Genomic DNA, 14,879 nt, shown 5'->3' on the forward strand with positions numbered 1-14,879 from the left:
CAGCCTTGCACGCTCACTCATATTGTCAGCCACTGATACTGATAGGAAGGGAGAGACAGAAATTAGGGACAATTTGTCCATTTTAAAGAAAAAGTTGAGACAGCTATGGGAGGGCTTAAATACAGTACTGTCCCTTTTAAAAACAGGACATCTGGTCACCCTACTTATAAACTATAATCAAGTCATCCTTTAACTTTCTCTTAAAAAGTTTCTCTTAAAGTAAGTAGATTAAGCTTCCTGAATCAATCACTATAAGGCAGGTTTTCTTATCTTTTATTCATTTTCATGTCTTTTATCTGAACTCTTTACAATTTATCAATACCTCGTTTTAATTGTAAACACTAGAAGTGGACATAATATTCTACCGGTGGTCACAACAGTTGTAAATACAGAGAGTAGTGTGTACCCTCTACTTTTTTCTCAAAATTCCCCTGTTTATGTTACTCAGGATCACATTAACCTTTTTGGCCATCATGTTATACTGGGTGCTCTTGGGCAGCGATTAACTATCACCTCCAAATCTTTTTTCAGATCACTGCTTCACAAAGGAGTTCCCCATCCTAAAATTATGGCCTGTACTCTTTGTTTCTAGATGTTTACATTTAAGTATATTAAAATATATACTGTGTATATGTAAGCTTGCACTGAGCTTACCAAGAGATCTAGATGGCAACCTGTCTTGTTCATTATCTATTACTCCCCTGTTATTGTGTCATATGGAAACTTCATCAATGATGATTTTATGTTTTAGTCTAAGTTGCTAAAAACGGTAAACAGAGTAGGACCAAGAATTAATCCTGGTGGAAACCCTCTAGAAACACACTTGCTCAATGTTCATTTCTTGTTTACACTTAGATTTTGAGACCTGTTGGTTATCCATCTTTTACTCTATTCAAACAGTTCTACGGTTGTTTGACTTGTTGTCTGTCTCCTTTCAGAATGTTGAATTGAGTCAAACTCATACTTCTGAAAATCAAGAAATGCACAGTTAAGGCTGCTCATTCAGCCCTTGTCTCTATTTCAGCAGTGTCCCAGAAACCATTGGGGTTTCTGCTCTTTATCTCCTATTGCCAGGATAGCATACTGGTTGTGACCCCCAATGGACAGGGGACTTATAGGGAAGGGTGGAACTCCATCTCCAAATAATAATGAGGTGTCAGAGCTTACTTTGTTACTAGTATATACTCTGAGTGTGGTATTTCAAACTGTTATGCACGCACCTTTTAGTCGTTTCATCAAGACCACATTTCTCTAGTTTGCTTATGTAAATGTTGTGTGGGACTGTATCAAAAGTCTTTCTAGAATGAAGATATCACATCTGCTTTCTTGTTTTTGCAGGGATTTATCAAAGATGTCCATGAGGATTCACTCACAGTTGTGTTTGAAAACAAGTAAGTAGGAAAACAACCCTGTGGTTTAAAACTGTACTAATTCTTCCCTTTACCATTGAGATTTTAAGTCATTGGTTCAAATTGGAAAGATCAATTTCTAGAACACCTAATATTTACACAGTTACTAGAGTAACTAGATTTTCCCCTTATATTTTCTAGTGTTAGGAAGGCAGTTAAACTATTAGATCAAATTCACTCATATTTAACTTTTACTTTTTTGGGGCTCTTACAGAGTTACTGTTAGGAAGTCTTCACTTTGCCTATATGAATTTGCTACTCCCTGACATTTTAGCTTTATTTTATAAACCCAGTAGCCCATGTGTTCATCTTTTAGCCCTGGTCAACTACAGTTTCCTTATGTAGATTGGAGTTTTTATGAGATTTTTGAAGTGTATTAGAACCACATTTTAAATTTATATTGTAAAATTTGAAAGGATTTTATATAGTAATGTTTGTCAAGCATTTGGCTGTGTGGATTTCTGCTTTAGATTCATCTGTGCCTCATGCACGCAAGTTTGGAATCTTGTAATATCCTTGTCTGTTGTGATCACACCTGTGCCTTGCATAACTTAGTTCGCTCTTACCACCTGTGAGAACAGGACAGAACTAGTGATAGGATAAGAGGAACAATCTTCTCCTGGATAAGCAACTGGTTAAAATACTCCTAAAAAAGGGTAGTAATACAGTTCATTTTCCCAGGTGAGAGGGGTAAATAGCAGGATAATGTACTAGGCCCAGTGCTGTTCAACATATCTAAAATAATCTGGTAAAATGGTAAACAGTGAGGTGGTAAAGTTTGCAGATCATACAAAATTTCTGAAGATGGTTAAATTCAAAGAAGACTGCAAAGAGTTACAAAGGGATCTCACAAAATTGGGTGATCAACAAAATAGAATATACAATTCAGTGTTGATAAATGCAAAGTAATGCATATTGGAAAACATCTCAAGTACACATTCAGAATGATGGGATGTGAATTAGCTTTAAGCAGTCAAGTCTTGGAGTCATTGTGGATAGTTCTCTGAAAAAATCCACATGTAGCATCAGTCAGAAAAGCATACAGGAAAGAACTAGATAAGACAGAAACCATTAGGAAAGAACTAGATAAGACAGAAAATACCATAATGCCACTATAGAAAGTACGGATGTAAGCAACTAGTCGACTATCCGATAAGCATATGCTTGATTAGTCACTTTCCCCTCTTAACTAGTCGCTTTCCCCTCTCCCCCGCCTTGCTGCCAGTTCCCCCTAGCACCGTCTCCATTGGGGGGTGGGGAGGGCGACGAACAGGGGCACAGCAGGGAACTGGCGGCACTTCCGCCTTTGAAATGTAGCAAGAGCGGGGATCTTGCTACATTTTGAAAGCAAAGCATTCAGGGATCATAAGGCCAGTGAGGGAGTCAAGCAGTTCCCCCTGGCCCTGTGCTCCCTGTGGTGCTTCTGCTTTTGAAATGTAGCAAGAGTTGAAGCGGCTCTTGGTACATTTCAAAGGCGGAGGCGCCCTTATCAACTAATTGAATAGTCGATGCAAATTCCATTGACTATTCAATTAGTTGATTAATGTAAATTTAACATTCCTAATATAAAGCCATAATATGCCCAGACTTTGAATGCTACATGTAGTTCTGGTTGCCCTATCTCAAAAAAGATATATTCAAACTGGAAAAGGTACAGAAGGGCAACAAAAATTATTAGGGGCACGGAACAGCTTCTGAATGAAGAGAAATTAAAAAGACTGGGATGGTTCAGTTTGGAAAAGAGATGATGAGAGAGTGGGAGATATGATTAGGGATGTGAATGTGTATCCGAGTACATAGCTAACTGATGAGCCTGGGTCCATTGGTTAACCCTGTCAGTTACCCGTAACCATCCCCTGCTGCCTGTGTATCAGCAGCAGTGAGGGGAGGTAGGAGGGATGGCAGGAGCTGTTGCATGTGGCGAGTCTATGTAGCCCTTTGCTACTGTTGCCTTTACAGAAAACAGAGGAGCAAAACAATACACATGGTGCCATAAAGAGGCTTATAACAATTTTAGTGTTACCCAGTGCCAGGAACACTAGTACTCTCTGCAGTCTGAGAGAAGGTTAGGTAACTGAGCCCAATGAGAGCATCTTTTAAGGATAAGGATTTCAAAAGTCTTGATCTCTCTGAGAAGAAACTTTACTCTTTTCTTGCTTCAGTTATATATAGTGAACTGCCGTGTGTAATTTGTGAAGTGTAAATTCCTAACATGTTACTAAAAGTATTCTCCTTTCTCAACAAAATCCCTTAAGATGCTAAGGAATCATTAAAATCTGTAGTTGCTGAGGGACAACTAGTAGTGAAAATGGCTCTGCAGACAGCCCATGGATATTTGATACTATAGCTCTAACAGTGGCCACAGTAATGACAGTGCAAAGGATATCCTGACTGCAAGCTTCAGGCACGCAAAAGGTGGTGCAGAATACGGCTGATGATTTGGCTTTCATGGGCACTGACTTGTTCAGCAGTTTGACTGACGAAGCAATGCATTTGTTAAAATATTAAGGACTATATCAAGATCCACTGGCATCTATAACCCAGTCTCCAGGTTGCAAGCCTAAAAATACTAATCCCAGACTAGGCAGAGAACACCTTCCTTCTCCCAACACTGATACAAAGTTTAACTTTCAAGGAAGAAACCTAATTTCTCCCACAGACTATCACCTTTTATAAGTGTGAACCTTCCTGCACAGTCATCTAGACAGCAGTTTGATATAAAGGTCAAAAGGCATAACCAAATCAGGTGGGGAGAGATCCATAAATCCTGTCTTTGGATGTCTTTGGATATAAAAGTTTTATAACTTCATGCAGTATCTTTAGTGGGAACAAATTATGTTAAGTTTATGGATCTGTGGGCCAAGGATCGTATGTATGATTGTTCCTGAGATTACCACAGCTCGTTCAGGAACTAAAACAGTAGAGGGTTATTAAGGTGACTCACAGAGACGAAACAACTTTATATGATGGTTCAAACTGGGTTTCTAGAGACTGAAAGAGATCAGGGTTTGGCTAAAAAATGCTGCATATAAACTGACTTAGGGTCTTCTGTCCCAGCAAATGGACTTGAGATGTTAGCATGTAATTGAATAGTCATGTAAACGTATCAAATTTTAGTGGTTATCCGACTATTCGATAGCCCCCAGCAGCCAGTGCACTCGAGGCCCCACTCCCGGTGAACCCCCTGGTACACCACGCTGCTGCCTCTCTATCAGGGACAGCAGCATGGGGTGGCAGGCCAGAGTCAGTCTGTGAGGGGATGTGGTTTAAAAACTGTCTGCCCTTATGGAGCAGCTCCCATATGCCACCCCGTGCTGCTGCCTTTGATACAGAGGCAGCAGTGCGGGGTGGCAGCAGCCCCTGTCTGCTGGGGACCTGAGCTTGCTGCAGACAGAGAGTGCTCCGTGGGATGTCAGAGCACCCTCTGTCCACAGGGACCTCAGACCCCCCATGAACAGAAGCTGCTCTCGTGGCTTCATGGCAGCCTCTCCTTTCCCCCCCACCTCTGTAGGAGAAAGCAGGGGGAGGAGGGCAGGTGGTTTGTGGCACAGTCGTATTGGCTCCTGTCTGCACCCCCTCACCTTCCATGCTCTGTTTCTCTATCAAAAGCAGCGGTGTAGGGAAGGCGGATCCGGTGCTCATGGGAGTAGGCTCCCCACAGGCACTGGCTCCTGCCTCCCCCACCCTCTTGCTTATTTTGTGTTACAGGCAGCAAGGTGGGGGGGGGGGGAGGGAGAAATTTGTGTAGTCGACAGTATTAACCATGAGCCTAGGCTTATTGTGTAGTCTACACGTTGACATCCCTAATAGGTGCATGCCTTTAGCCCGTCTGGGTTACTAGGGATTTCACAGTGTAAGGCAATGTACAGCCTTAAATCCCCTGGTCAAAATGGAGTTTAACAAGGGTCCATACCCAGTGACAGGTGATGACTGGAGATGTGAGTGGCCATTCTGAGAGTGGCCCACAGAGGGAAGATACAGGTGCAGTTCCCCTGAAACTGTGACAGTTGTCTTTTTCTATGTTATCAAGTTTGGATTGGAATAACCCACTGACAAATGAGTAATAGAGATTATCAGGGCTCGACAAATCATGTAAACTACTCGCCTGCGGTGAGTAGATTACAAGCTGGCATAGCCAGCGCCATGTGATCTGCGCATGCGCAGCTCGCAGAACCACGCGGCTGGCAAGCAGGGCTCGCCACCACTTGGCGAGCCCTGGAGATTATCTCCAAAGGGTATTCTGATTCCAGTTGTCGTCCTTTCACCTCCTCCTCTTTTCCTTCTTCAACATATCCTAAGTTGAATCTTAGCTTACCAGTATTTTTTTTTTAAGGAGAGGAGAAATTGGTACATAGGAATCTAATATTATGCTATTAGAAGTCAGAACTAGCAAAGTATCCACTGAAATTAGTGGAAGTTAAGGGTGTGGAAAGACCTCATGCCCAGCTTGCTGGATATATTTAATCATCCTATACAGGCCTTTATACGTGAACAGTAAAAAGCCTGCTTGGGCAAAGTACTTTATAAAATAGTTTTTAGTTAGCTCACTTGGTGCTTGTGAAGGACATTTAGAGAGATAATGTTAATTTGAGGGTTTTCTAATTGATTAAAAATACAGGTTTGATATAACAGCCTTTTAAAAATCATATCCTGATAGAAAAAAAATCATAAGGTTTTTTCTGCTCTGATGTTTGGTGTTTATCAAAAAGGGATAAACTGACTTGACTATATATGGGAAGAGTGAGACTGACCATATGCAAAGTGATATAAAATGCACAAAAGTAAACTGAAAAATATGAAGAAATATTTTTCTCTAACTCCTTCCTTATGTGTTGTATTTACTATAGTTATATATATGCAAGTTTAAATTTTTTCCCCCAACTTGCTTGATAATTCAAGCAATAATTTTATTTCTAAATTTCTTAGAAATTTTAACTTTCATTGATCATATACAATCTTTTTTATCTGTGTTTCTATGCTGCCTAGAACAGTGGCATCCTGATTCATGGTGAGAGTTTATAGGCACTGCCACAATACAATTTATAAATTAATAATAAGAAATACAGAACTTGAATTTTAAACAGTGAAAACTGAATGGTCACTGAATATTTTAAGGTTTGCCAGACCAGAAATACTACTTGAAATAATCAATGAAATATATATTCAACTTTCAGTTGGCAGCCAGAGCGTCAGGTTCCTTTTAATGAAGTCAGATTACCACCTCCACCTGATATCAAGAAAGAAATAGGAGAAGGAGATGAAGTGGAGGTGAGTTGACTCTTTTGTGTTTCTTTTCTAACTTGCACACCCTCCCCTCCTGTGGAAGTGACTGTTCAGACATAATAATGTTAATATTGATTATAGCCACAAGAAAAAGTAGAGTTAAGATTTAAAGTGGACATCTAATACAAGTAGTCTCTGTCATTAGTAATGGTTGTATGTATTGAAAGATAGAATGATTGAGTAGATGGAAGCTGGTTATTACAGACTAGAAGTTACAATATAGAAGGAATTGGTTGAAGAATGTATTTTCTATTTGATTTTTTTTAAAGGGAAACTAACCTTTTTCTCATTTTCATTACAAATTTTAGTGGAGGTTTTCAGGTCTTCTCAGAAACTGATGATAATAAAAATGATTACCCCAACACTGCCATAAAAATTAGCAAAACATATTTCCTACTGAAAATGTCCATTTAATTAAAAAGTCATTTTTTGTCAGAAAGGGTTGATTAGAAAAAAAAATCAACCAGCTGTTGTTGAGCCTGATTTTTCATCCTGATTATATCTCTGACTTGCCCTTAGAGTTTGAACCTGTGCTTCTTAAGGTGAATAGCAAAATTCCAGTTGAATTCAGTTTTCCTTGGCGGTCATAGAACCTTCTGCACCAGAGTATCCCTTACCCTTTGCTCCTTCCCAATGTATACCAGCTCCATCCCCATCCCTATCCACTCCTTACACAAAACTATTCTGGATTCATGCCCCCATCTTTCTCTAGCTTCATTTGCCTCTCCCTTCCTGCTCCTATCCAAACCATTTGACTTCTGTCTAACCTGCCACACCAACGTCTTGCCGCCTTTTCCCCCATATCTCCGTATTCTGGCTCCTGCCCATCGCAGAGTCTTATCTGTTGTACTTTCTGCTCCCTGCCCTCTTCCCCACCCTTAGACTCCTGCATCTCTTCCTGCTCCATTCCTTACCCCTCAACATTAGGGATGTCCACATACAGTCGATTATACGATTAATCGATAAGCCTAGCTTATTGATGAATCTCGTTGACTGCACTCGTTCCCTCCCTCCTTGCTGCCTCTATGTCCCATGGAGCAGGCTCTGTCTGCAGCAAATCTGGGCCTGCTGCTGGTAAAGGCTGATGCCTTTGTATCAGAGGCAGCAGCAGGAAGGTGGCAAGCAGCTGGTCTGTTCAGGGAGCAAGTTTTTAAACTGGCTCCTCTCATGGAGCAGCTGCCCATACAGAGGCAGCAGCGTGGGGCAGCAGGAGACTTCCCAAGAGTGGGGACAGAAGTGCACTGGCTGCTGGCTCCACCCCTGGGTTCTATCAAATAGTTGTGTAACCACTAAGATTTCATGCGGTTATGTGACTATTCAGTTACCTGATACCTAACATCCCTATGCAACATTGGAGTCAGGCAGCTTCCTCTTTTTCCATTAGGGATGTAAAATCTCGTTTAATTAGTTAACTCATTAAATGTTCACTTAGTGGTTAAATGTTAACTGATTAAATGGGGCCCAGCTGCTTCTGAGGCCATGTTGGGCTGCCAGCCCTCAGGTGCCTCCAAAGTGACAGCAGGGAGGTGGAGAGGGCTGCTGACTCCAGGCTCGATAGCCTTGTGGGCCTGGAGCCAGCAACCCCACAGGGCTGGAGCAGCCCTTTTCCTGCATCGGGCCACTCCCACGTAACTGTTAACTGGTTATCTGTTCACATCCCTATTCTCCATATTTCCTGTTTATCAGCAGGGAAAGCTTTGAGAGCACAGGAGAGACAGTTTTCCTCTCCTAAGATCCTGTGCGTAGAAAAATAGTGTCTCTTGGTGTCCCAGAAGAGCAGTTTCAAGAAAAGCTCTGCTTAGCCTTTCTTCAACCCTTGGTTTGGACCATCGTTAGTGCAGAAAATTCTTATAAATTAGCTGAAAAACTCTAGAAAATCTCCACTGAACATGTGCAAACTGTGATTTTTTTTTTCCCCCTCTCTGCCTCCCAAGGCTTACAACTTGGCCAAATTTAGAAAAAGACAATTCCCTAACACACAGGCACCCTCCTGTTAAATTTCTAGAACTTGCTTCAAACTATGGAGACACTAGAATTTTTCTCATAGAAATAGTTGTTATAAATTAGCATGGAAATTTTTAAATTGAATAGTTAATGTTGAGCAACCGACAGTCTCATAGGAAATGTCAGCTCTTCTAGCTGTAGGTGCCAAGTGCCATCTGTGCTATGTAAGTGCCTTCTATAATACCTGAGACAGACTTATAGCACATAATATCCTGGCTCCAGTCTGTCATTAGTGTCCAGTGTTTTCCTGTAGCACACACATCTTGCTCATCTCTTTGTTGCTTTTTGACTTACACTTTACATCTACATTTTTTGGTTAAATCAGTTGCCTTAGCCCTGACCACCCCAGCATCCAAATGCCCTCCCAGAGCATGCACCTAGAACCCCCCTCTGGCACCCCAACTGCCTGCCCCAAGCTGAGCTCAGAGCCCCCCTCACACTCCAAATCCCTTATTCCAAGTCCAGAGCCTGCACCCCAACCCTCTGCCCCTTCCCGGTGAAAGTGAGGGAGGGAGGATGGAGTGAGCAGGGCCTCAGGGAAGGGATGAAAAGGGAGGCAGGGATAGGGTATTTGGGTTTGAGGTAGATCTTGGATTGCACTTTAAATTAAAAAAGTGATCTTGTGCTTAAAAAAGGTTGGAGACTGCATTAATAGGAGTGTTGTGAACAAGACACGAGAAGTCATTCCTCTGCTCTACTCTGCACTGATTAGGCCTCAATTGGAGTATTGTGTCCAGTTCTGGGCACCACATTTTAAGAAAGATGTGGAGAAATTGGAGAAGGTGCAAAGAAGAACAGCAAAAATGATTAAAAATTTAGAAAACATGACCTATGAGGAAAGACTGTAAGAATTGGGCTTTTTTAGTTTAGAAAAGAGAAGACCGATGGGGGATGACATAGCAGTTTTCAAGTATCTAAAAGGGTGTTACAGGGAGGAGGGAGAAAAATGGTTCTCCTTGGCCTCTGATGAGAGGAGAAGCAGTTATGGGCTTAAATTGCAGCAAGGGAGGTTTAGGTTGTACAGTAGGAAAACTTTCTAACTGTCAGGGTGGTTAAACACTGGAATAAATTGTCTACAGAGATTGTGGAATCTCCATCACTGGAGATATTTAAGAGCAGGTTGGATAGACATCTAAATGGTTATTGGTCCTGCTGTGAGGGCATGGGTCTGGACTCGATGAGCTCTCGAGGTCCCTTCCTGTTCTAGGATTCTATGCGATCCTCCTGTATAAGTGTGCACATATTGTAGGCACGTGTGTAAGTGTGTGGTGGAAGAAGTTAAATAGGCAATAGGGTCCAACTTCTCACTGACTTCAGTTGATGATTAAAACCAAGCTCTGTTACTATTCAGTTTAACATCTCAAGAATAACAGAATTCTGTAGAGTCATAGAAATGGGGAGTTGGAAGGGACCTCAACAAGCCATCAACTTCTGCTCCTCACCCCTATAAGCTATTGCAAGATCAAGTAAACCTAAAACAGTCGTTCTTAACCTTTCCGGAATATTGTGCCCCTTTCAAGAGTCTGATTTGTCTTGCATATCCCAAGTTCCACCTTAGCTTAAAAACTACTTGCTTATAAAATCAGACAAATACAAATGAGTCACAGCACACTATTACTGAAAAATTGCTTACTTTCTCATTTCGTGTGTATAAAATTTTAATTTTTACTGCATTTGCTAAGGCTTTTTATGTAGCCCATGGTAAAACTAAGCAAGTATCTAGATGAGCTGGAAGACCTCTGATAGTCTGACAAACATTTGTTCAACCTGTTCTTAAAAACCTCCAATGATAGGGATTCCAAAACCTACTTGAAATTCTTTTTCAGGGTAACATCCCTACCCCTGCATAGGGATGTTAAATATCAGTTAATTGAACAGTCAATTAACCTTATGAATTCTTATTGGTTACTCAACTATTCTGTAGTCCCAAGGAGTGCTGCCTGCAAACAGTGTGCTCTAGCCGCATTCCCAAGGAACCCCCTGCCACTCTGTACTGCTGCCACTGTATCAGAGGTAGCAGTGTGGGGTGCCAGGCGGGAGCTGGTCTGCGAGGGGAGTCAGTTTTAAAACCAAGTATCAGAGGGGTAGCCGTGTTAGTCTGAATCTGCAAAAGCGACGAGGAGTCCTGTGGCACCTTATAGACTAACTGAAGTGTAGGAGCATAAGCTTTCGTGGGCAAAGACCCACTTCGTCAGATGCAACTTTTAAAACCAGTTCCCCTAACTGGCTGCCTGTTGCCCCGCGCAGCTGCCTCTGATATAGATGCAGCAACTTGGGGTGGCAGCAGTCCCTGTCCAGGGGTGGGGCTGAATTCCCAGACCCAGCGTGAGCTGGAACTGAGCCAGGCTGCCTGCCCGCCAGGCTGCCTGCCCACCTGGCTCCTAATACGCTTTAAATACAAAGTGGCAGCAGGGGTAGGTCTGCAACCCCATGCAAACCAGGACTGAGCCGGGCAGCTGTCAGCTTACTAAAAAAATGTACTGACGGGGGGAGGGGAGGATGAGTGTAGTCTGTAGCAATAACTGATAAGCTTTTGCTTATTGGTTAATCAACTACCCACTACCGGGCTGCGGGAAAAAAATAGCAGGCCTCAGTGTGGCTGCCGGGAGGGGAGCAGAGTGGGATGGGCTGGGAGGAGGTGTGTGGGTGGGTGGGAAATGGCCGCTGGGAAGCAGGGTTGGGGCAGCGGGGCTGTCCTGCAGAGATCTGGGCTGGCGGGCGGGTGGGCGGCAGAAGCAGGGTTAGGAGCAGCGGGGCTGTCCTGCGGAGATCGAGGCGGGCAGGCAGCGGAAGCAGGGTTGGGGGCAGCGTGGCTGTCCCACGGAGATCGAGCAGGCGGGTGGGCAGCTGGCGGAAGCAGGGTTGGGGGCAGTGGGGTTGTCCCGTGGAGATCTGGGCTGGCAGGCGGGTGGGCGGTGGAAGCAGGGCTCTCCCGCGGAGATCGGGGAGGGCGGGCGGCAGAACCAGGGCTGGCTGGGGGAGGTCGGGACAAGGAGGCCTGGAGAACCACCCTCCGGAAGCAGGGCTGGACTGGGACAGCGGACTGGACAGGGCGGGGGGGAGTGGGGATAGGGAGGAGGAGGAAAGGAGAACCAGCTGCTGGAAGCAGGGCTGGAAAGGGAGGTTGTTGGGGGAGCGGGCTGACTGGGGGAGATCAGTGGGGGAGGGGGTGAAACTAGCCCCCGGAAGCAGGGCTGGACGGGGGCAGTGGGGCTGGACTGGGGAGATCAGGAGGAGAAGGGGGGGAAGCTGGACTGCTGACCGGGCACATGCAGACCTGGGCACACTAATGAGTCGGGCCCAGGGATTCCCCCCCCCCCCCCCACATACCCTCCCTCCAGTAGTTGCAAACTGCCTGGCTGGTAGACACACTCACAGAGCATGAGCACATCTACCAGCTAGGCAGTTCACAGCTAAGGACTGATACACCTAATAATAATAAAACTTACCTAATTAGAAAATACTGGACATTTTATATGTCCGGTATTTTCTCAATTTGTTTCCCGGACAAACCCTCAAATACCGGACTATCTGATACAAAACTGGACACCTGGCAACCCTACCCCTCCTTGCACTCTTCCCCCCAGCCAGATACCTTACCCCCCAATCTGTTCCTGCTCCCGCCTCCTGGAGTGCTCATGTAGCGCCAGGTCCCCCAGTCCCTAGCTGAGGCCAGATGGAGGATGCAGCCGGGTGAACCACTGAAAATTTATTAATTTTTAATTCTTTTTTTATATGTGTTTATATTTTTGGGTTGCAAAAAACAGTACTGAAAAAACACGGGTTCCAACTAAAGTAAAAAGTTTGGGAAACCCTGATCTAGCCAGCTTTCTATCCATCTAAAAGTCCATTTATCCAATCCATATTCCCTTAACTTTGCTGGCAAGAATATTTTGGGTGACTGTATCAAAAGCTTTGCTAACACTGGCCCTGGGGGCTTTGGGAGGACCAGAAACAACTTATTTGAATATTCATCATTTGCTTAATCAATATGCAAATGATTGTTACCTGTCCTCCAAAAGCTCATGAATGGATTTACTGGTCCCTGTGTCAAAGTTTGGGAACCCCTGAACTACGCTATTAGGGTATGTCTAGACTACAGGCTTTTGTCGACAGAACATACTGTCGACAAAGCTTCTGTCGACAAAGAGCATCTAGACTACATCCATTTCTGTCGACAAAGCAAGCTGCTTTGTTGACATGACAGTGTAGACGCAAAGGACAGTGTAGATGCAATAATGCCTTCTGTGGACAAAACTCTGTCGACAAAAGGTGTTATTCCTTATAGAATGAGGTTTACAGCCGTCGACAAAACTGCTGAGTTCTGTCGACGTTATGTCAACAAAACTCGGTGGCAGTGTAGACTCAGGTATAGTTTTGTCGACAAAAGTCCACTTTTGTCGACAAAACCCTGTAGTCTAGACACACCCTTACATTCCTACCCCTACAGTTGAAAAATGTTTCCTAGTATCTAACCTAAATCTCTCTTGCTGCAGATTAGGCCATTACCACTTGTTTTATCTCCAGCAGACATGGAGAAAAATCGATCTCCATCTTATTTATAAGATTCTGTAACATATTTGAAGATTTTCAGGTTCCCCCTCAGGCTTCTTTTCTCAAGACTACACATGCACAGCTTTTTTTTAACCTTTCCTCATAGGTCAGGTTTTATAAACCTTTTATCATTTTTGTTGCTTTTCTGGAGGTTTCTAATTTGTGCTCATCTTTCCTAAAGTGTGTGTCCCAGAATTGAACACAGTCCTTCAGGTAAGGCCTCACTAATGCTGTGTAGAGTGGGGCAATGCTGTTCTACATTTGGTTTTTTCCTTCCTAACTGAAGTACTTTTCACTTATTTTTATTCAGTTTAATCTTTTTGCATTCACACCAGTTCTCTAATTTGTCAAAGTCATTCTGAATTCTAATCCTATCCTTCAAAGTGCTTGCAAGCCCTCTCAGCATGGTGTCCCCTGTAAGTTTTATAAGCATATTCTACTCCATTATCCAACTCACTAATGAACATATTAAATAGTGCTCGATCCATGACTGACCATTGCAGATGCAGCCTCTCAGTTTGACAGTGAACCATTGATTATTAATCTCTTAGTACAGTGTTTCAACCAGTTATGCACCTGTCTTATAGTAAACTAGCTAGAATAACTGGTATTGCTCGGGAAACTGGAGGAACAAAATGTAGAAAAACAGTAGTCAATTATCTTTTTTTGAATGGTAGAAAAGTTGCATTGATTTCTATAGGGATTAAAATATATGTCCACGTCATCCCTGGAAGGGGAGCTGCGACCCCTGGTGGAGGGGCGCCCCAGCTGATGCCCGGGGCTTCAGGTGCCGCAGGGGGTCAGGGTGGGTGCTCGAGCCGTTGTGCGTGTGGGGGTTGGGGCACTGCGTGCTGGTGCAGGGCGGGAGGGGGCAAGTCCCAGATTGTGTTGAGGGTCACAGGTGGCGGGCATGGGACCTAGGGCGGTCCCTGCGGTGCAGAGCAGCGGGTTACTTTTTTATTTTTACAGCTTGAAGTTGGGCCCAATTGGGTCCAAAAGTACCTTAAAACATTCTCCTGGATGAAAGGTTATCCCATGCAAATTTTGGTTGCTGTAGCTCTTATAGTGTCCAGGTTATTAGCGCACAAACTTATAAACATTCTCCTGTATTTATTAGATTAATCTAGCCCACATTTCCCTACTCGTGTATGAGAATGTCACATGGAAAAACATAATAGCATGGTAGAATTGATGATACAGTAAATTTGATCTAGACTCAGTTCAGTGATATGCAGTGGAAAATTCCATCCTGACTGAACAATGTTCAAAGAACATTTACAGGCTTAGACAGTATGACCTGGCGTTCGCTCTGCAAAGTTACACAGCAACGCTCTCTTAGCATCTTTATCAGAAATGCACAGTAAAGCAGTGAAGAAGCAAACTGTTTTATAAATTGCTTATAGCAAAGTAAGCATTCTTGTAACAATGTCACTATTCGAAAAGGCAAATATATCTTTGAATAAATAATGCATTTCTTTTAGTGGGTTCTAAAATTAGGGTAGGAAAGGTCTGTGCACATGTATTATAAGATACAACTTTGCAGAAAGTTGAGTCTAACGAGCAATATTGCTTAGAACTGGAAGCTATGGGAGTGAAGTCGGATGGAAGGTGCTAGAGATGATGTACATG

The 14,879-nt window shown here is 43.4% G+C and overlaps 1 protein-coding gene across 4 annotated transcripts in view; it reads left to right on the forward strand.

The window, feature by feature from the left end:
* The window catches only part of FXR1 (FMR1 autosomal homolog 1), a 71,934-nt gene that overhangs the window by 17,055 nt on the left and 40,000 nt on the right, over positions 1–14,879 (forward strand). For all 4 annotated transcript variants that reach the window (XM_075938039.1, XM_075938040.1, XM_075938041.1 and 1 more), the window contains exons 2-3: positions 1,339–1,391; positions 6,584–6,677. In XM_075938039.1, coding sequence (XP_075794154.1) covers positions 1,339–1,391; positions 6,584–6,677 — 147 coding nt within the window. The remainder of the gene's footprint in view (positions 1–1,338; positions 1,392–6,583; positions 6,678–14,879) is intronic.

This window comes from Pelodiscus sinensis, chromosome 10, assembly GCF_049634645.1.
Source record: "Pelodiscus sinensis isolate JC-2024 chromosome 10, ASM4963464v1, whole genome shotgun sequence".
NCBI lineage: Eukaryota > Metazoa > Chordata > Testudines > Trionychidae > Pelodiscus > Pelodiscus sinensis.